This window comes from Elgaria multicarinata, chromosome 3 (assembly GCF_023053635.1).
Source record: "Elgaria multicarinata webbii isolate HBS135686 ecotype San Diego chromosome 3, rElgMul1.1.pri, whole genome shotgun sequence".
NCBI classification, from domain to species: domain Eukaryota; kingdom Metazoa; phylum Chordata; class Lepidosauria; order Squamata; family Anguidae; genus Elgaria; species Elgaria multicarinata.
The window spans coordinates 165,182,845-165,204,194 of record NC_086173.1 but is presented as its reverse complement, the minus strand read 5'-3'; the positions used below and the strand labels follow the sequence as shown (position 1 = coordinate 165,204,194).

General features: G+C 46.1%; 1 protein-coding gene across 2 annotated transcripts; it reads left to right on the top strand.

The window, feature by feature from the left end:
* The first annotated feature begins 415 nt into the window (after positions 1 to 415).
* On the top strand, positions 416 to 19,519 carry LOC134396406 (major histocompatibility complex class I-related gene protein-like). 2 transcript variants are annotated; one of them, XM_063122897.1, is made up of 9 exons: positions 416 to 521; positions 2,721 to 2,956; positions 4,993 to 5,211; positions 8,135 to 8,407; positions 9,414 to 9,689; positions 13,337 to 13,639; positions 14,622 to 14,690; positions 17,324 to 17,362; positions 19,153 to 19,519. In XM_063122897.1, exons 2-9 carry the CDS (start codon positions 2,758 to 2,760, stop codon positions 19,158 to 19,160), a joined length of 1,386 nt encoding a protein of 461 aa, XP_062978967.1. In that variant the 5' UTR covers positions 416 to 521; positions 2,721 to 2,757; the 3' UTR covers positions 19,161 to 19,519. The 2 variants fall into 2 exon arrangements, with proteins under 2 accessions (XP_062978967.1, XP_062978966.1); XM_063122896.1 differs by having other exon boundaries at positions 2,717 to 2,956.
* The last annotated feature ends 1,831 nt before the right edge of the window (positions 19,520 to 21,350 follow it).

The following is a 21,350-nucleotide window of genomic DNA, read 5'->3' as shown; positions in this document are numbered from 1 at the left end:
CTTGACCAGATACAAAAGAGAGGAGGGCATCTGCACCTTTAACTATTGCTATGAAAAGGGAATTTCAGCAGATGCTGTCTGCATACAAATGACACCTGCTGAAAATCCCTTTTCTCTACAACTGTTAAAAATACAGGAGCCCTGTCCTCCTTTTCATATGGTCACCCTAAACAACAACAACAACAACAACACAGTGCTAGAGAGATTGGGTATGGGAAGCGCCTTAAAGGGGAAAACTTTTAGGTTTCAGTTTCCCTTTCCTGCGCTCACTGCGTGCTCCCCATCTACCCAGCAACTACTTTCGCAATCAAAACTTTTGTTTCCCATTGGTCGAATATTTTCCCCTCGGCCAATCCGAGCTCGTGCTTCGGGTTCCTCTGGGCGTGAGCTACCCACTCCTCCGCAGTAACCGCTTCGGGAGCGGGAGTTGGGCTTGGGTGATCTGGAAACCCGAGCAGAAGTGAGACACTTCGGGTTTTGAGAGCAAAACGTGGCTTGTCTTGCTCGTGGGGGCAGCTCCGGTGAGTACCTCCGGGGGCGGCCAGAATTTGCAAGCCAGTAGGGTGACCCTATGAAAAGGAGGACTGGGCTCCTGTATCTTTAACAGTTGCATAGAGAAGGGAATTTCAGCAGGTGTCATTTGTATATATGGAAGACCTGATGAAATTCCCTCTTCATCACAACAGTTAAAGCTGCAGGAGCTATACTAGAGTGGCCAGATACAAAAGAGGGCAGGGCTTCTGCAGCATTAACTGTTGTGATGAAGAGGGGATTTCACCCACTTCAATTGACACCTGCTGAAATTCCCTTTTCTATGTTACTGTTAAACATACAGGAGCCCTGTCCTCCTTTTCATAGGGTCACCCTACAAGTCAGGCTATATGGGGGGTGGGGTAGTGTGACCCTATGAAAAGGAGGACAGGGCTCCTGTATCTTTAACTGATGACCCAAGGCGGAAGGGAGGCAAAACAATCAAGTGCTGAAGAAGAATCAACACGGATTCCTGCATTGAGCAGGGGGTTGGACTAGATGGCCTTTTAGACCCCTTCCAACTCTGCTATTCTATGGTTCTGTGATTCTAGGGCTATAGCTAGACCTAAGGTTTATCCCTGGATTGTCCAGGGTCAAACCTGTTCATCTAGGTGACACACAGGGGATCCAGTGCTCAGGCAGGGGCGAACCCTGGATGATCCCAGGATTAAATTTGTAATTTTGCATTGCTGCTGTTTTATCTGGTTGAGCTTTTATATTGTATTTTATATTATGGTTTTATACTGTTGTTTTATACTTAGAATGTTTTTAATTTTTGTGAACCACCCAGAGAGCTCTGGCTATTCGGCAGTATAGAAATGTAATAAATAAATAAATAAACAAACAAACCTTAGATCTAGTCCCAAAAGTCCTGTCCCACTAATCTGCTAGAATTCTTTGAGAGTATCAACAAACACAGTAGTGATCCAGTGGACATTGTTTACTCGGACTTCCAAAAGGCTTTTGATAAAGTCCCCCACCAAAGACTCCTGAATAAATTTAGTAGTCATGGAATAATTTACTTTGTTTTAAAGTTACTTCACAGGCCTAGGACTGGCCTACCTTGCAGGGTTGTCGTGAGGGTGAGAGAGGAGAAAAGGAAACTAATTTACTTTGTTTTAAAGTTACCTCACAGGCCTAGGACTGGCCTACCTTGCAGGGTTGTCGTGAGGGTAAGAGAGGAGAAAAAGAAACTAATTTACTTTGTTTTAAAGTTACCTCACAGGCCTAGGACTGGCCTACCTTGCAGGGTTGTCGTGAGGGTGAGAGAGGAGAAAAAGAAACTAATTTAATTTGTTTTAAAGTTACCTCACAGGCCTAGGACTGGCCTACCTTGCAGGGTTGTCGTGAGGGTGAGAGAGGAGAAAAAGAAATGAATTTAATTTGTTTTAAAGTTACCTCACAGGCTTAGGACTGGCCTACCTTGCAGGGTTGTCATGAGGGTGAGAGGAGAGACAAAGAAACTAATTTAATTTGTTTTAGTTACCTCACAGGCCTAGGACTGGCTTACCTTGCAGGGTTGTCGTGAGGGTGAGAGGAGAGAAAAAGAAACTAATTTAATTTGTTTTAAAGTTACCTCACAGGCCTAGGACTGGCCTGCCTTGCAGGGTTGTCGTGAGGGTGAGAGAGGAGAAAAAGAAACTAATTTAATTTGTTTTAAAGTTACCTCACAGGCCTAGGACTGGCCTACCTTGCAGGGTTGTCATGAGGGTGAGAGAGGAGAAAAAGAAACTAATTTAATTTGCAGAGTTGAGGGTGAGCCTCAATGGTTTGAACACGCTCACAATTTGCTGCAAAAGGGTTAGCGGCCCAACCGTGGCTTAACTTTTTGCCTGTTTTGAGTCAGTTTTAGCACCTTTGGCTTCTGCCATTTCATTTGGCTCCCGGAGCAGTTCTATGAAACTTTAGCAGGAGAGGAGACTGTGCTTGACAAAGTTCCCCTGTATGAAAAGAGAAATCTTTTTTTGTACCTTGTATAATGTGTTTTAATGGTTTTTTAATTTTTGTGAACTGCACAGAGAGCTTCACCTATGGGGCGGTATAGAAATATAATAAATGAAAAAAAATGGAATGAAATGACCCAACGCCGCCTTCTTGATACCAGTTTTCATGAACAGCAAATTGCGGGGAGGAAAACGAGGGGTTTGGGGTCTGCTTTGGCTCTGATGAAGCTTGTGTCTTTCAGGCAGTTCCTTGTGGCAGTATGTGTACAGCTCTAAACTGAGCATGGATGAGGAAGAACCCCATGAAACGTGTGCCTGCAACGGGGAAGGCAAGACCAACTCAGACAAGGTGATCTCCAATCATGTGCGCATGAAAAAGTGGCAGGCTGCCCCGGATATTTTTCAAGACAGGAAACACTTTGTGAAGAAGAAAGCCGTTGAGAAACCATCAGAAAATGGACAAGAGAGTCTGCTGAAGCGCGGTGAGGAAGAGAAGTTGGCAGGGATCTTGTGTGGGGAGGGGATGGTGATTCTTCTGTGTCTTGCCCGCATTAATCCTGGATGGAAGAGCTGATCCCTGCATGCAGCAGACAGACGTGGTCATCTCTCATCTCCGGAACTTTCTCCTGATGTTCACGATCGTATCTCGGCATGTCTTTCAGATATCTCAGCTTGGCTGCTTCATCGTCGTTTGAAACTTAACATGGCAAAGACTGAATTGCTTGTTTTTCCTCCTAAACCCTCTCCTCACCTCTCATTCTCTCTTACTGTCAACGATGTCACACTTACTCCGGTCAAGGAAGCTCGTAGTCTTGGCTTTATATTTGACTCCTCGCTCTCCTTTACTCCTCACATCGAGGCAGTAGCTAAATCCTGTCGTTTCTTCCTGTATAATATTGCCAGGATTCGACCATTTTTGTCTGTCTCTTCTGCCAAAACTCTCGTTCACGCACTGGTTATCTCTCGGTTGGACTACTGCAACCTTCTTCTCTCTGGCCTTCCTTCATCTCACATCAGTCCGCTGGTCTCTGTCCACCACTCTGCCACTAAGATCATCTTCTTGGCCCGCCGCTCTGACCATGTCACTCCACTTCTGAAATCTCTCCATTGGCTTCCAATTCACTCCAGAATCCAATATAAACTTCTCCTGCTGACCTTCAAAGCTCTTCACGGTCTAGCTCCTGCCTATCTCTCCTCTCTCATCTCACACTATTGCCCCGCTCGTGCTCTCCGCTCCTCTGATGCCATGCTTCTCGCCTGCCCTAGGACCTCCACTTCCCTTGCTCGGCTTCGTCCTTTTTCTTCTGCTGCCCCTTACGCCTGGAACGCTCTTCCAGAACACTTGAGAACTACAAACTCAATCACTGCTTTTAAAACTCAGCTAAAAACTTTTCTTTTCCCTATAGCCTTCAAATATTGAGTTTGTTCTGACTTTACACTGTTGGTTTTGCCCTACCCTGTGCCTGTTTACACTTCCCTGTGCCTGTTTGCATTCTCCTTCCCTCTTTATTGTTTACTACAACTTATTAGATTGTAAGCCTATGCGGCAGGGTCTTGCTATTTACTGTGTTATCTGTACAGCACCATGTACATTGATGGTGCTATATAAATAAATAATAATAATAATAATAATAATGATGATGATGTACCACTTCAGTCAGCTGATTGTGTATTTAAATGTTCCTTATATGCAGATTATAGGGTTATGAATCCTGAACAGCCTATGAAAGTCTCTTTCCAGAACAAAACTAAGGACACTTTTTTTGTATAACGCATGTATTCAATGCACTGTAGCAGCGCAGCAGCGCAGCTACAGGCTTTCAAAGCTGCAATGTAGCGCAGAGTTGCCAAAAAACAAAGAAATGCTGATTAAATTGGCTGGAGTGGAATTTTCCGGTTGGTTGATAGATGTTGTGTGCTGGCATAATACCTTCTCTAGCCCCTACGCTAGTCCTGCTGCTGTGTTTTAACCAATCAGTGTTTCCAAATTCTTGACAGGCAGCCCCTCACAGGGCACATTACCGTAGTCTAACCTGGATGTTATCGGAGCGTGCGTAGCTGTGGGGGGAAATATCTCGGTGCCTTTGATAGACAGAGTGGTTTTTGTGGGCTCCATCCGTACATGTGGAGGCAAACCAGGAAGAGGATTGCTTGAGTGAGCGGCTATACCCATGTCCGTGGTCTTGTGTAAATTCAATGAATTCTCTTCCCCCCCCCCAAAAAAAACCCACCTTTAACATCGTAGCATCAAAAAATCTTCAGTTTAAGAGGTTTATGGTGTTAATAAATGCAATCGTACTCCAAACGGTAAAGAAATTGCAAGTTAAGCCTCCTGCCTTCATTTCCACACTTTGCATGTCGTGTTCGCTTACTTTCTGCCCCTTTGCATGGACGAGAACTGTTTTTGCGTGCTGAAAAAGAGAGGGTCAATGTGGTTTTTTGAAGTGGATTATTATTAGTATTATTATTATTATTATTATTATTATTATTATTATTGTGCATCTTTTTTTTTTTTTAGACCTGTTTAATTCGGTCGTTATTTACTGCATCGCTGCATTTTCCGGCGTCCTGTGGCACCTCCTGTGCTGGATTCCTCCTCGTCAATTTTTGTCACTCTGGAGCAAGTGGCTTGCAGGCCGCAAGACTCCAGTGACAAGTCCAGGCTCCATCCAGGCTGGACAGTTCCGATGGCACCAGTTTTTCCTTGTGTCTGCCCTTCTCCTAGAAGGCTGCTCTGGTGAGTATCTCGGCGTTTCTCTGGGGCTACAACCCCACGTTTGCAAGGAGGGAGGGAGGGCAGAATCACGTGAGGTCCTGGTTCCTCTCTATTGAGCCCTGGTTAGGCCTCATCTAGAGTATTGCGTCCAGTTCTGGGCTCCACAATTCAAGAAGGATGCAGACAAGCTGGAGCGTGTTCAGAGGAGGGCAACCAGGATGATCAGGGGTCTGGAAACAAAGCCCTATGAAGAGAGACTGAAAGAACTGGGCATGTTTAGCCTGGAGAAGAGAAGATGGAGGGGTGACATGATAGCACTCTTCAAATACTTCAAAGGTTGTCACACAGAGGAGGGCCAGGATCTCTTCTCGATCCTCCCAGAGTGCAGGACACGGAATAACAGGCTCAAGTTAAAGGAAGCCGGATTCCAGCTGGACATCAGGAAAAACTTCCTGACTGTTAGAGCAGTACGACAATGGAACCAGTTACCTAGGGAGGTGGTGGGCTCTCCGACACTAGAGACCTTAAGAGGCAGCTGGACAACCATCTGTCAGGGATGCTTTAGGGTGGATTCCTGCATTGAGCAGGGGGTTGGACTCGATGGCCTTGTAGGCCCCTTCCAACTCTGCTATTCTATGATTCTATGATTCAGAATGTCCACCGAGACGTGTACATTAACAACTGTAACCCAGAGGACCTTCTCTACTGCCGCTTCCAGACTTTGGAATGGCCTTCCAGGAGATATTCGCCAACTCAACAGACTTTCTGAATATAAAAAATTAGGGTGACCATATTTGGGAAACCAAAAAAGAGGACACCTAGTGTGTGTGTGGGGAAGCAGCTTTCTGAATCCTGCAGAAAGTACGTTATTCCCCTGCCACCTTAAAGAACCCGATTGGAGTGGAGGAGGGGAAAGGATTTCATTCTGCACCACCACCATCCACTCCAATTGGGGCCTTTTCTATAATGTCCACGAATGACCCACTTTCCCCTTTAAGACCTCAACTGGAGCTCGGGGTGGGGGAATGATGTGCCTCAAGAAAGCATGTCACTCCCTCCTGCCATGCTAATGGCAGCCTTAAAGAGGAAGGTGTGTCATTCCAGGACATTATTGAAAATTATAGAAAATCCCCCCTGACACCAAAAACCAGGACAAATCCGGGGAAATCCTGACAGTTGGTCACCCTAAAAAAATCAATAAAGACTGATCTCTTCCGGCAGGCCTACCAAGTCGAATTTTAAGACCTCTGGCTGTTGTTTTAATACTGTATTAGTTTTTATATGTTTTAATCAGTTTTATGTTTTTTTATAATATGTTGTGTTCCATGTTGTTCCCCACTTCGACCCAGAGGGAGAGGCGGGAAATAAATAAATATGTTATTATTTTTATTCCTGGCATGTAAAAGGCAGGACCAGGTTTTGGAGAGCAGTGGAAGAGACTTTCCAAACCTGTGAGACAAAGGAAGCCTGTGTTCACAGCAGAGGAAGAAAAGACTGTTTTCTTTCAGCCCCAAGGTCCGTCCCCCCCACTCCCTGCACCACAATATTATAATGGCCTGCTATACAAGCGATTATACTACACAAGCCCTACGAAGAGAGACTGAAAGAACTGGGCATGTTTAGCCTGGAGAAGAGAAGATGGAGGGGAGACATGACAGCACTTTTCAAATACTTGAAAGGTTGTCACACAGAGGAGAGCCAGGATGTCTTCTCGATCCTCCCAGAGTGCAGGACACAGAATAACGGGCTCAAGTTAAAGGAAGCCACATTCCAGCTGGACATCAGGAAAAACTTCCTGACTGTTAGAGCAGTACGACAATGGAACCAGTTACCTAGGATGGTGGTGGGCTCTCCCACACTAGAGGCCTTCAAGAGACAGCTGGACAACCATCTGTCACAGGGATGCTTTAGGGTGGATTCCTGCATTGAGCAGGGGGTTGGACTTGATGACCTTAGAGGCCCCTTCCAACTCTACTTTTCTATTATTCTATGACTTTGATGTAGGGCTGTGCACAGCCCTCCTGATTGAACTTTGAGGCCTGTTCGGGGGTTCTCAACCGGCTCTGATTTGATTCGAGGTGCCTCAGTTGGTGCCAAAGCAGTTGGCACACTGGATGATGGGTGTTGTATTCCAACACACCTGGAAGGCACCGAGTTGGGGAAGACTGTTCGACATGGATGGTCCTCCACGGCTCCCACCTGCCTGATTCTCTCATAGATCTTAACTAGGAGTGGGTTTATTTTATAGCGGGGCCAATGAGCTTTCTGCTCTCAGGTCCTCTGGGAAGAATCTACTTCAGTCAGCCAAAATTAGGCTGACAGGTATTACCCAGAGGGCCTTCTCTTCTGCTGCTCCCAGAGTGTGGAATGGCCTGCCGGAGGAGACTCGTCAACTTAACAGTCTTTTGGCATTTAAGAAAGCTATTAAGACTGATCTCTTCTGGCAGGCCTATCCAGTGGAAATTTAGGATGCTTTTAGGATGTTTTAACAATGTATATTATGTTTTAATTCAGCTTTATGTATTTTATATTTAGTGTTGTTCCCCGCCTCGATCAAAATGGAAATAATATATTATTATTATTATTATTATTATTATTATTATTATTATTATTTTATTATTATTATTATTCCATGTAGGGGTCAGAAAACCGAACATCTTCTAAACGCCTCCTGAGGACATTCCTTTTTACACAGGCTCCCCCTGGTTTTTAATGTAGCTGGTTTTATATTGCTTTTTTAAAACTTTTTAATGTTTTAAAATTATACTTGTTACATTTTATGGTTTTTAATGGTGTGCTGCCCAGAGAGCTTTGGCTGAAGGGCAGTATAAAAATGTAATAAATAAAATCATGAGAAGGAATAGAGGTGGTTTTCGGGGTGGGGGTGGGGGATCCTCAGCTGCAGAAACCCCTAATTCTGTCACCCCTTTCTTTTCCATCCCAGGTTCCTCCTCACACACCCTCCACTATTCCTACACCTATGTGTCAGAGCCCAGCCAGGGGCTGCCCCACTTGAGCATTGATGAGTACGTGGATGACCAACTTGTCGCTCACTATGACAGCAACACCCAGAGCTATTTCCCTCGGACCACATGGATGGAGGAGCTGAAAGAGGAGGACCCGGACTGGCACTCGTACACCGATTTAGCCCAGAACGCTGAGGATGGTTTCAAAATCAACCTGGTTACCCTGGGGAATTACTACAACCACAGTGAGGGTGATTGGACGAGAGGAGGACATGAATCCTCCCCTGATCCAATTCCTTCTTCCTGTCTCATTTTCTCTCCCTCAATTCTCGTCCTCTTCCCATTTCCCCCGGCGGGACTGGAGTGGAACTTGGTGATTTGGGGGGGGGGGGGCGGAGAAGGGTATGGATCCCCGCACACACAGCTGGAGCGTGTTCAGAGGAGGGCAACCAGGATGATCAGGGGTCTGGAAACAAAGCCCTACGAAGAGAGACTGAAAGAACTGGGCATGTTTAGCCAGGAGAAGAGAAGATTGAGGGGAGACATGATAGCAAAGGAAGTGAGGCTTTCTACTAGAAGGAGGGCCTTCTCCGCTGTGGCACCCCGGTTGTGGAATGAGCTCCCCAGAGAGGTCCGCCTGGCGCCTACACTGTACTCCTTTCGTTGCCAGCTGAAGACCTTTTTATTCTCTCGGTATTTTAACACTTAATTTTAACTTAAATTTAAATTTTACTGTTCTAACTCCGTATTTTAATCTTATATCAATTTTGTTGCGTGTTTTTTATCCTGGTTGTGCTTTCTATACTGTATTTTGTAATTGTGCTTTTAACATGTTGGTTGTTTTATGATGGTTTTAACTTTTGTGAACCGCCCAGAGAGCTTCGGCTATTGGGCGGTATGAAAATGTAATAAATAAAATAAATAAAATAAAATTAATATTATTATTTTATTTATTTATTTATTGCATTTTTATATCACCCAATAGCCAAAGCTCCCTGGGCAGCTCCACAAAAACTAAAACCATTCAAAGTATAAAACAAACGGTATAAAAACATGATATAAAATACACATCTCCGTCGGATTCTTGGGTTCTGGTTAAAAGCAGGCAGAAGTTTATTATCTCATTTCAAATGGACGAGGTCTCTGTCTTGCTACTGGGCAAACCAGAATCGCAAAAGGGCAAATTGGGGAGGGCAGAGCCGTGCGGATCTGATCCTGCTGCAGGCCTGAAGCCTCTGACTCATGTGTCTCTTCCAGGGTTTCACACCCTTCATTGGATGTACGGCTGTGAACTCAGCGAGGACGGGCACAAGAGCGGGTACGACCAGGACGCTTACGATGGGAGGGACTTCATCAGCTTTGACAAGGAGACCCTCACCTGGACGGCTGCCAGTGTGGAGGCCCAACGCTCCAAAAGGAATTTGGAGAAGGATCCGTCTTTTGCCAAGCACGTAAAACACTACCTGGAGGAAATCTGCATTGGGTTGCTGGAGAAGCGCCTGGACCATGGGAAGGAGGTTCTGCTAAAGAAAGGTGAGGAAGGGATAGTTGATAGAATCATAGTAGAGTTGGAAAGGACCTATAAGGCCATCAAGTCCAACCCCCTGCTCAGTGCAGGAATCCACCCTAAAGCATCCCTGACAGATGGTTGTCCAGCTGCCTCTTGAAGGCCTCTAGGGTGGGAGAGCCCACAACCTCCCTAGGTCACTGATTCCATTCTCGTACTGCTCTAACAGTCAGGCAAATTTTCCTGATGTTGAGGCAGGGGGACGCTTGCAATGGAGGTGTTAATTCTTCTATACACTCGTACACTTCCAGCTTGACCTGTCGAATTTGACTGGACTGTATCATCTTAAGCAGATTTTGCCTGTCCTGCCCATGTCTCCTGGATGGGACTTTACCTGCCTTGATCTAACTGCTATTAGATACCACTGTGTGATCCTCAAGGAGCCACCGGACAAAATGCTCCCCCATGTTAAAAATATCTCTTTATATCCCTCTCCCTGCACATAGAAAATTGCACTTATTCTGTTTCGTCTGTTTCCGGCAGGCCAACCCAGTTGAATTTTTAAGATGCCTTTTTTAATGGTGTGCTACTTTTAACGACGCACTGGTTTTAAACATTTGAATTAGTTTTATGTATTTTATGACGTTTTTATTTGTGTTGTACCCCGCCTCGATCCAGAGAGGCGGGTAACAAATAATTTTTTTACTATTATTTATTTATTTATTTATTTATTTATTTTATTACATTTGTATACCGCCCCACAGCTGAAGCTCTCTGGGTGGTTCACAAAAGTTAAAACAGTAAACATTAAAAAGTATACAAAAATTTAAAAAAACCATCAGAAACATAAAAACAACAGTATAAAAACAAGAGTCTCCATTTAAAATCTATTTCTATCCGACATTCAACTTTCCGATCTCCCCCTGCTTCCCAGCCACTGCATGACTTGCCTGGACGCACTTCTGTGCTGGCCAGCATGACGGAGGGCCTTCTTGGTGGTGGCATCCTGGGTTTGTCCACACAGCTGTTTACACCATTGTAAATTTATTTATTTATTTATTTAAGGATTTTTATGCCGCCATTCAGCTAAAAAAGGCTCTCACAGCGGCTTACAAAAGTATTTCTTGACAGTCCCTGCCCACAGGCTTACAATCTAAAAGACATGACACAAAAGGAAAGGGGATTGGGAGGGAGGAGGAGGAGGAGGGGGAAAAGGAAAGCAAACTCAGGCACTACAATCTTAGTTGGAAAAATGCGCCTCTTTCCATTTTCGGACAGATGACACAGCTGCAAATGAGAAGCCATCCAGGGGCAAACCCTGGAAAATCCACTCCAAAAAAAGTCGGGCATTTACCCCGACTTCTTTGGCAGCGGAGACAGCTGTGCGACTCTAAAATAGTAAAAAAATAAAAAAAAAAGATTAAAATGGGGGGGGGGGAGGAGAGCAACAGTGATGTTCCCCCCCCCCAATTTTTTATTTTATGATTGAAATATACAGACCTCCTCATTAACAAATTTTCAGAGGACCGAGCAACCTCCATTCTGAACATCATAGATATCACAGAATAGCATTTGCGGGATGACCCCAGGTTCTAGTATTATGGGAGAAAAATGTCTCCCTCTCCACATTCTCCACACCATGCATAATTTAGAATCATAGAATCATAGAATAGCAGAGTTGGAAGGGGCCTACAAGGCCATCGAGTCCAACCCCCTGCTCAATGCAGGAATCCACCCTAAAGCATCCCTGACAAATGCTTGTCCAGCTGCCTCTTGAAGGCCTCTAGTGTGGGAGAGCCCACAACCTCCCTAGGGAACTGGTTCCATTGTCGTACTCCTCTAATAGTCAAGAAGTTTTTCCTGATGTCCAGCCGGAATCTGGCTTCCTTTAACTGGAGCCCATTATTCCGTGTCCTGCACTCTGGGAGGATCGAGAAGAGATCCTGGCCCTCCTCTGTGTGACAACCTTTGAAGTATTTGAAGAGTGCTCTCATGTCTCCCCTCCATCTTCTCTTCTCCAGGCTAAACATGCCCAGTTCTTTCAGTCTCTCTTCATAGGGCTTTGTTTCTAGACCCCTGATCATCCTGGTTGCCCTCCTCTGAACACGCTCCAGCTTGTCTGCGTCCTTCTTGAATTGTGGAGCCCAGAACTGGACGCAATACTCTAGATGAGGCCTAACCAGGGCCGAATAGAGAGGAACCAGTACCTCACGTGATTTGGAAGCTATACTTCTCTTAATGCAGCCCAAAATAGCATTTGCCTTTCTTGCAGCCATATCGCACTGTTGGCTCATATTCAGCTTGCGATCTACAACAATTCCAAGATTCTTCTTGTTTGTAGTATTGCTGAGCCAAGTATCCCCCATCTTGTAACTGTGCATTTGGTTTCTATTTCCTAAATGTAGAACTTGGCATTTATCCCTATTAAATTTCATTCTGTTGTGTTCAGCCCAGCACTCCAGCCTATCAAGATCACTTTGAAGTTTGTTTCTGTCTTCCAGGGTATTAGCTATCCCACCCAATTTGGTGTCATCTGCAAATTTGATCAGCGTTCCCTGCACCTCCTCGTCCAAATCATTAATGAAAATGTTGAAGAGCACTGGGCCCAGGACTGAGCCCTGCGGCACCCCACTCGTTGCCTCTCCTCAGTTTGAGAAGGTTCCATTGATAAGTGCTCTTTGAGTCTGATTCTGTAGCCAACTGTGGATCCACCTAATAGTTGTTCCATCTAGCCCACTTTTAGCTAGTTTGTTAATGAGAATGTCATGTGGTACTTTGTCAAAAGCTTTGCTGAAGTCAAGATATATGACGTCCACAGCATTCCCACAGTCCACAAGGGAGGTTATCCTATCAAAAAATGAGATCAAATTAGTCTGACAGGATTTGTTCCTGACAAATCCATGTTGGCTTCTAGTAATCACTGCATTGATTTCAAGGTGTTTACAGATTGACTTCTTTATAATCTGCTCCAAATTTTTCCCAGGGATGGATGTCAGACTGACTGGTCTGTAGTTCCCAGGTTCCTCCTTTTTGCCCTTTTTGAAGATAGGGACAACGTTAGCCCTCCTCCAGTCGTCCGGCACCTCACCCATCATCCATGATTTTGCAAAGATAATAGACAAAGGTTCTGAGAGTCCTTCTGCTAGCTCCTTCATTACTCTTGGATGCAGTTCATCGGGCCCTGGAGATTTGAAATCATTCAAGGAAATTGGGTGTTCTTTGACCATTTGTTTATCAATCTCAAACTGCAATCCTGCCCCCTCAACTTCTGCTTCACTTTTTCCAGGGAGGTCATAGACCCGCTTTTGGGAGAAGACTGAGGCAAAGTAGGACTGTTAGGTTTTCCTTTTAACCTAACTTTATGTGGTTTTAATTAAATGTATATTTATGGTTTTACTGTAAACTGCCTGTTTATATGTCTGATGGTGTATTGACCGTAACAATAAAGATTTGATTTGAAGAGGGAATTTCACCAGGTGCTGCATGCATAACACTAGAGGCCTTCAAGAGGCAACTGGACAACTTTGGGGTTTCTCTTTGGGATGCTGCAGATGTTGGATATTGAATCTCTGGGATGGGACAAGAAAGCTGCATGGGTTATTTCCCTGCTGTAAGAGGAAAGCATCCGTCCTGCCAACTGCTGAAAAGCCTCTGTGTATTGTCATTTTTACAGATCCTCCCGTGGGGAAGGTGACGTGCATGGCCAAGGCTACTCATGACGGCGTGGAGACCCTCGTCTGCCGGGCCCACGGCTTCTACCCCAAGGAGATCGACGCCACCTGGACGAGGGACGGGGAGAACATGGACCATGCGACCTTCCGTAAAAGCGTTGCAACCAGTTCAGACGGGACCTACCACACCTGGCTCGGCATTGAGATTGACCCCAAGGAGAGGGACCTCTACCAGTGTCACTTGGACCATGCCGGCCTGCCAGAGCCTCTGGTCTTGGCCTGGGAGGAGCCTGAGGGATGGCAGGGTAAGGAGGAAGGACTGGCTCCTTGGTCAGGGGGGTGGGACTAGGAGGTCCCCTTTTGCCCAGGGATGAAGGAGGGACCCCACAAACAGCTTCCTACAGCAGCAGTGCAGGCTAAAACACTCTCTTGGACCCTCGATGGGGTTCAAAGCAGGAGACCCAGCCCTTGGAAGTAGAAGACACCTCTCTCTGAGAGAAGGAAAGAAGATTGTTATACATGGGCACTGAATGCCCTCTTAACGGAAAAGTTTATGCGAGCTTCTCTTAAGGCTTGTAGTGTTGGGCTCTGGTGGGCCACAGCGGAGAGGGAATTTCTTTGTATCGGGGTCACCACAGAGGGGGACGTGGCACATTGGGGGAGCACCTGTCTGTGGACCCTGCTGGCCTGTCAAAGGCTCTGGTCTTGGCCTGGTGGTGAGAGACAGGTGGGGAGAAAGGATGGCTCCTTCATCAGGGGGCAGATCCTAAGGTGAATTTTCACCCAGGGTGGATGGAGGGACCCCAAAAAGAGTTTCCTACAGCAGCAGTGCGAGCAAAAACACTCAATTGGACCCTGTGTGTGGTTTGGGCTTCAAAGCAGGAGATGTAGCCCTGGGGGTGATTTTCTTTCTAGTAAGCAAGCTGAGGAGAAATTCTTGGAAGCAGAAGATAGCTCTCTCTGTTCGAAGGGAGGCAAAATCGAACTATTTATTGTGATAGGATGATAAAATAGAATTGTTCTCTGTGGCCACTTAAAGGAAAGCATTGTGGGAGCTTCTCTTAAGGCCTGTAGTGTTGGGCTCTGCTGAGCCTCAGAGGGGAGGGGATTAATTTGTATTGGGGCCACCACAAAGGAGGATGTGGCGCATTGGCACAGCACCTGTTTTGAATGTGTGAGGACCCCGGCTCAGTACTCAGCATCTCCACTTAAAGATCTTGGGATTTCTGCATGGGACCATGGAGAGCTTCTGCCAGTCTGAACAGCGACGTGTGTTTCTCCTTTTAGTCACCATGTGCGTCATTGGCGGGGTCTTGGCTGCTGTCCTGCTGGTCACTGGGATCGTCTATTGGATCAGTAAGTAACCTGTGAATGTGTTTGCTGGATCATGTGCTGCAGACTCTGGCTGAGAATGTGTCAATGGCAAAGTCTTGGGGTTAGTTGTGGCTGGTACCCCAACAAGCCCCGTCCCCATAAATGTCATATAGAAAACATCTCAATAAACAGTGCCCTGCTGGATCAGACCAAGGGCCCCTGTATGAGCCAACAGTGCGAAATGGCTGCAAGAAAGGCAAATGCTATTTTGGGCTGCATTAATAGAAGTGTAGCTTCCAAATCACGTGAGGTACTGGTTCCTCTCTATTCGGCCCTGGTTAGGCCTCATTTAGAGTATTGCGTCCCATTCTGGGCTCCACAATTCAAGAAGGACGCAGACAAGCTGGAGCGTGTTCAGAAGAGGGCAACCAGGATGATCAGGGGTCTGGAAACAAAGCCCTCTGAAGAGAGACTGAAAGAACTGGGCATGTTTAGCCTGGAGAAGAGAAAATTGAGGGGAGACATGATAGCACTCTTCAGGTACTTGAAAGGTTGTCACGAAGAGGAGGGCCAGGATCTCTTCTCGATCCTCCCAGAGTGCAGGACACGGAATAACGGGCTCGTTACAGGAAGCCAGATTGCAGCTGGACATCAGGAAAAACTTCCTGACTGTTAGAGCAGTATGACAATGGAATCAGTTACCAAGGGAGGTTGTGGGCTCTCGCACACTAGAGGCCTTCAAGAGGCAGCTGGACAACCCTCTGTCAGGGATGCTTTAGGGTGGATTCCTGCATTGAGAAGGGGGTTGGACTTGATGGCCTTATAGGCCCCGTCCAACTCTGCTATTCTATGATTCTATGTAGTCCAGCACTCTGTTCACAGTGGCCAACCTGCCATCGGCCAGGGATGAATAAGCAGGTGTAACACCACCCTCCCACCCATGTTCCCCAGTAACTGGTGCACACAGGCTTATTGCCTCGAATACTGGAGATAGCATTGAAGGCCATAGATCACTTCCACCCTAACCCTTCGCTCTGGAATTGCCTTTCTTCATTCTTTCACATTTAATAGGGAATCTACACCACCACAACGTCACCTCAAACACCATTACCCGTCTCCTGCTTTTGAAGCAGGGTTCTTCTCTACACATGGGGTTTAAGTAACCCTCTAGTAGCGAACCTATGAAGTTCAGCTCCCAGATTTTATTTATTTATTTATTGCACTTATATACCACTCCCATAGCCAGGGCTCTCTGGGCGGTTTACAGAAATTCTAAAATTGAGATAAAAACAAGTATACAAAATTTAAAATTCTAAAACACAGAACATACACACATAAAGCATTAAAAACCTTTAAAAAACTAAACATGTGGGTGATTAGGATGTGCCGCCATATGCCTGGGCAAAGAGGAAAGTCTTAACCTGGCGCCGGAAAGATAGCAGCGTTGGTGCCAGGCGAACCTCGTCAGGGAGATCGTTCCATAGTCTGGGGGCCACCATGGAAAATGCCCTATCCCTCGTTGCCACACTCCGAGCCTCTCTCAGAGTAGGCACCCGGAAGAGGACCTTAGATGTTGAACGTAGGTATATTCACATCAGGAGAGGCGTTCCATCAGGTATTGTGGTCCCAAGCCATGTAAGGCTTTATAGGTCAAAACCAGCACTTTGAATTGGGCTCGGAAACATACAGACAGCCAGTGCAAGCGGACCAGAGCAGGTTTTATGTGGTCAAACCTTCTGGTTCCCGAAATCAATCTGGCCGCTGCATTTTGCACGAGCTGCAGCTTCCGAACCGTCTTCAAAGGCAGCCCTACACAGAGTGCATTGCAGTAATCTAACTTGGAGGTCCAAGAAGTCAAAAGGCACCTGTGTATTATTATCCTGTTTAATCCCTCTCCTCCTCTGCCTACGTTTTTAGCTGGATCCCGAAAGTCTACTTGGAATTTCATCCCCATTTTACATCCTGCATCCGTTTCATTTCTTGCGTGCTTAAAGGACTCTTCTTCCCTCTTTTCAAGCGGGCCCTGGACTCTGTGGCCGTGGGTTGGGCTTGCCTGCTCCCCTCTCCTTCCCTCGGGCAGCCTCCAAAATGAGCAGCCTGCATATTTATTTATTTATGTAGGAAATGCAAAGCGCTCTGATATTGTGCGGTGGTGAAGGAAGGCAAGAGAGCTCACTTGACAGGCTCCATTGCTTCAAGTAGCCATCCAGTGGAGCTGTTCCCAGTAGTTCGTGAGGGCCGGCAGTGACAGATTGACAAGGCACCTTTGAGGATTAAAGAAAACCACACACGTTCCTTTGAGTAACCACAGGGATTCCGCAGTCAGGGTTGCCTGTGGGGCGAGCTGCTACCTTCTCCATGGCTGGACGGGAGGTGTCCTGTTTCTGTCCTGTCCAGGCTGGCCCAGGTCGCTGCCTCCCTGAGTTGTCCTCCAGTGTACCAGAGGAAAAGACCAGGAGCAAGGGGAGGAAGGGTTCACCTTGGAGCCAAGCAGCTGCCAGGTTGATATCTAGGAAGACTCCCGGCCTCCACTAACCAGCATTGCCTGGGAAGCTCCTGGCCTGGAGGTTGTCAGGCTGAACCCGGAGAAGCATCCGCTACTCATGGCAAAAGGCAGGGCTGGATGGTCTCTGGAGGTCCCTCCCAGTTCTCATTTCCTGATTCTGTCTCTGCAGGAAAGCAGCAAAAGAGAAAGATCTACAAAGCAGCGTGGGGTGAGTGACTCCTCCCTCCCTGAAATAATAATAATAATAATAATTAATAATAATAATAATAATAATATTTCTTACCCGCCTCTCCCTTTGGATCGAGGCAGGGAACAACATTAGAACAGGAATCAATACATCTTAAAAATTCGTGATTTTCCATTGATCTGGATAGGCCTGCTGGAAAAGGCTAGTCTTTAAAGCTGCCTTAAAATCACACAGAGAGTTAATTTGACGAATCTCCTCCGGCAGGCCGTTCCACAATCTGGGGGCGACAGAAGAAAAGGTCCTCTGGGAAACTGATGTCAGCCTAGTTAAAATACGCTTTTGTCAGTGTTGAAAAGTCGTTTGTATATTTCATACATGTTTGTAAATAAAGAGGTAACATGAAAACAGCCCCCAGTGTGTGTTGAGGGTTCCATGATGATGATGGGATGATGGCAGATAGTTGACAGTTTGGGGCTCTATAGCTATTAATTGGGAGATCTAATTAATCTTCTAAGAACATGTCAAGTGATGATGGTTTTTAATGCATGGATAATGTAGCCAAGGAGTAAGGCTGCAGATGATAACAAGAAGCTCACATTCACCCCTGAAAAGGACCTGGGAAAGTCTGGCTTGCAGAACCCCCAGAACTATGTGGGGGGCTGAAGGATTTTGCCCTTGCGGCATCTGAGCTCTGGAAGGAGCAGCGTTCAGAAACGTCTAAGCTGCCCACTTCTGATGTGGAAGAAGGGCAACCAGGATGATCAGGGGTCTGGAAACAAAGCCCTATGAAGAGAGACTGAAGGAACTGGGCATGTTTAGCTTGGAGAAGAGAAGACTGAGAGGAGACATGATAGCACTCTTCAAATACTTAAAAGGTTGTCACACAGAGGAGGGCCAGGATCTCTTCTCGATCCTTCCAGAGTGCAGGACACGGAATAACGGGCTCAAGTTAAAGGAAGCCGGATTCCATCTGGACATCAGGAAAAACTTCCTGACTGTTAGAGCAGTACGACAATGGAACCAGTTACCTAGGGAGGTTGTGGGCTCTCCCACACTAGAGGCCTTCAAGAGGCAGCTGGACAACCATCCGTCAGGGATGCTTTAGGGTGGATTCCTGCATTGAGCGGGGGGTTGGCCTCGATGGCCTTGTAGGCCCCTTCCAACTCTGCTATTCTATGATTCTATGAAGCCCGACGCGTGGGGAGGGGGGCTGTGATTCAATTTAAAATCTGCTCAGAAATATCAGGCCTTTCCTGGCCTTTCAAGCAATGCCCGTCATATATTTGAAGGAACGGCTCTGGAGTCCCTTGAATTGCCTCTGTGGGACTAGACAAGTAGGAGTTTTTTTCCAGACTACTGCTTCTCTAGATTGATTTGCAGTGGCTTACATGTGGGCGTGAGTGGAGGGTGGGAGTCCTTCTTAAGCATTCACCTCAAAGACTGGGAATCTTGCAAAAGATTCCATGGGGAATGTGCCAAATTTTAAAGGGTTTTTTCTCTCTCTCGTGGTTCAAACTTTGGAGCTATCCAGAAGTTGCATAATCTCAGTGAAAATTATTTTCGCCACTCATACAGCCAATCCATAAGGAATCTCACCTGAACTGGCCTTCCTCAGTCAGTTTGAAGGAGGAATTTTACCCAGGATCTGAACGCTTTCTGCTTCTATCACATTTGTATGGGGGTTGATGTCCACAGCTGCGGGTTGGACTAGATGGCCTTTGAGTCCCCCCCAGCTCTGTAATTCTAATGCCCCCCCCCCCACGCCATGATGTTGGCTTAACATTACACCCTCCTGTTTCTTGTTTCTGCAGCATGGTAGCCTGTTGGTGCATGAGATGGGACCAGAAGACGTCCACCAAAACTTTTGCTGAGAAATTACAGTGCTGTCAGGTATAGGCCTTGTACCTAGTGGTTAGATTTATTAGGAAATGCTTTGGGAATGTCAGATGTTCCAAGCAAGCTTATCTCTGTAATCATACGCGGCATCTGGAGAAGCTGTTATTGGCGAACCCTATTCACACACCCCTCTCTGAGCGTTTGCCTTAAGGATCGTTTCAGAAAAAAAGAGCCTAAAGCTTCCTAATCATCGTTCAGCTTTAAGTGTGTTTTGGAGACTCTGTAACCATTAGGCTTGTCTACCGTGTCATTTCCTCAATAAATGATTTTACACACATTAAATCATTTCCACACATCAAGTGAATTCCTCACTGATGTGTGTCTCTTGTGTCAGCTTGCCAGCACGTGTGAATGCCAGAGGGAACAGGCAAGAACATGGCAGCATACAGGGCTGTAGTGCTATATAAAAGAGTGGACAGGCAGCTTCTCAGACCCAGCTGCCCGTCAAGAGGGAGGCCCCTCCTCCTTGATAGGATCCAGGAGGAGAGGGGGAGAGAGCCCTGCCTTGCTGGCAGTTGGAGAGGGGCAGTTGGGATTCGTCAGTTGGGGAACTGGCAGTTAGAGTGGGAGAGAGAGAAAATTTAAAGTAGGTAGCACACACACACACACAGTTCAAAATTGATAACAGCTGCACTTTTGTGTGGGCTGGATTTCACACATTCAGCATTTTTAAGGCATTTTAATGTAACCCTGGCTCAGAAGTTTTTAAATGCACAATGCCGACATGTTTTTCAAAACCGAGTTACAGATCCCAATTTTAAAAAACGGATATTATCATCTGTTTGAAAGGTTAGCCCTTTAGCCGCGTTTCTGATCAATACAGATGCTTTTGGATATTTTTTCTGAAAAACAAAATTCAGAACCTAAGAAGAGCCATCCTGGATTAGACAGAGGTTCCATCTAGTCAAACTCCGTGGCCAACCAGCCATCAGCCAGGGACCAACGAAGCAGGACATGGTGCAACAGCACCCTCCCACCCATGTTCCCCAACAGCTGGTGCACACGGGCTGACAGCCTCGGATACTGAAGATAGCACACAACCATCAAGGATAAAGTAGAAAAAAATGGCAGTTATGGGAACTCTGGGGGAAAGTGACCACTTCGTTCTTGATTTTAAAGGAAGCAAAAGCTGAGTGTAGCCATACACATACTCTGGATTTTAGGAAAGCTGATTTTAATAAACTCAGAACAATGATAAGTAAGGTCCCACGGCAAGTGAATATACAGCAAGGTCTCTTGACGTGAATATACCCGGTCACTACGTTCAACATCTAAGGTCCTCCTCCGGGTGCCTACTCCGAGAGAGGCTCGGTGTGTGGCAACGAGGGACAGGGCCTTTTCGGTGGTGGCCCCCAGACAATGGAATGATCTCCCTGACGAGGCTCGCCTGGCGCCAACGCTGCTATCTTTCTGGTGCCAGGTTAAGAATTTCCTCTTTGCCCAGGCATATGGCGGCACATCTTAATCACCCACATGTTTAGTTTTTTAACGGTTTTTAATGCTTTATGTGTGTATGTTCTGTGTTTTAGAATTTTAAATTTTGTATATTCGTTTTTATCTTAATTTTAGAATTTCTGTAAACCGCCCAGAGAGCCCTGGCTATGGGAGCGGTATATAAGTGCAATAAATAAATAAATAAATAAGTGGCCCTAAGGAGAAAAGGAGTCCAAGATGGGTGGGATTTTTTTTTTAAAAAAGGAGCTTGTAAAGGCACAATTACAAACAATTCCAACAAGGAGAAAAGATAGAAGACAACAGAAGAAACCAATGTGGCTCCACAAAAAGCTTAGAAATGACCTGAAAACAAAAAAAGGACACATATAGGAACTGGAAGGAAGGCCAGGCTACAAAAGAAGAGTACAGACAGGAGGCACAGAAGTGCCGAAATGGCGTCAGGATTGTCACACAGAGGAGGGCCAGGATCTCTTCTCAATCCTCCCAGAGTGCAGGACACAGAATAACGGGCTCAAGTTAAAGGAAGCCAGATTCCGGCTGGACATCAGGAAAAACTTCCTGACTGTTAGAGCAGTACGACAATGGAATCAGTTACCTAGGGAGGTTGTGGGCTCTCCCACACTAGAGGCCTTTAAGAGGCAGCTGGACAACCATCTGT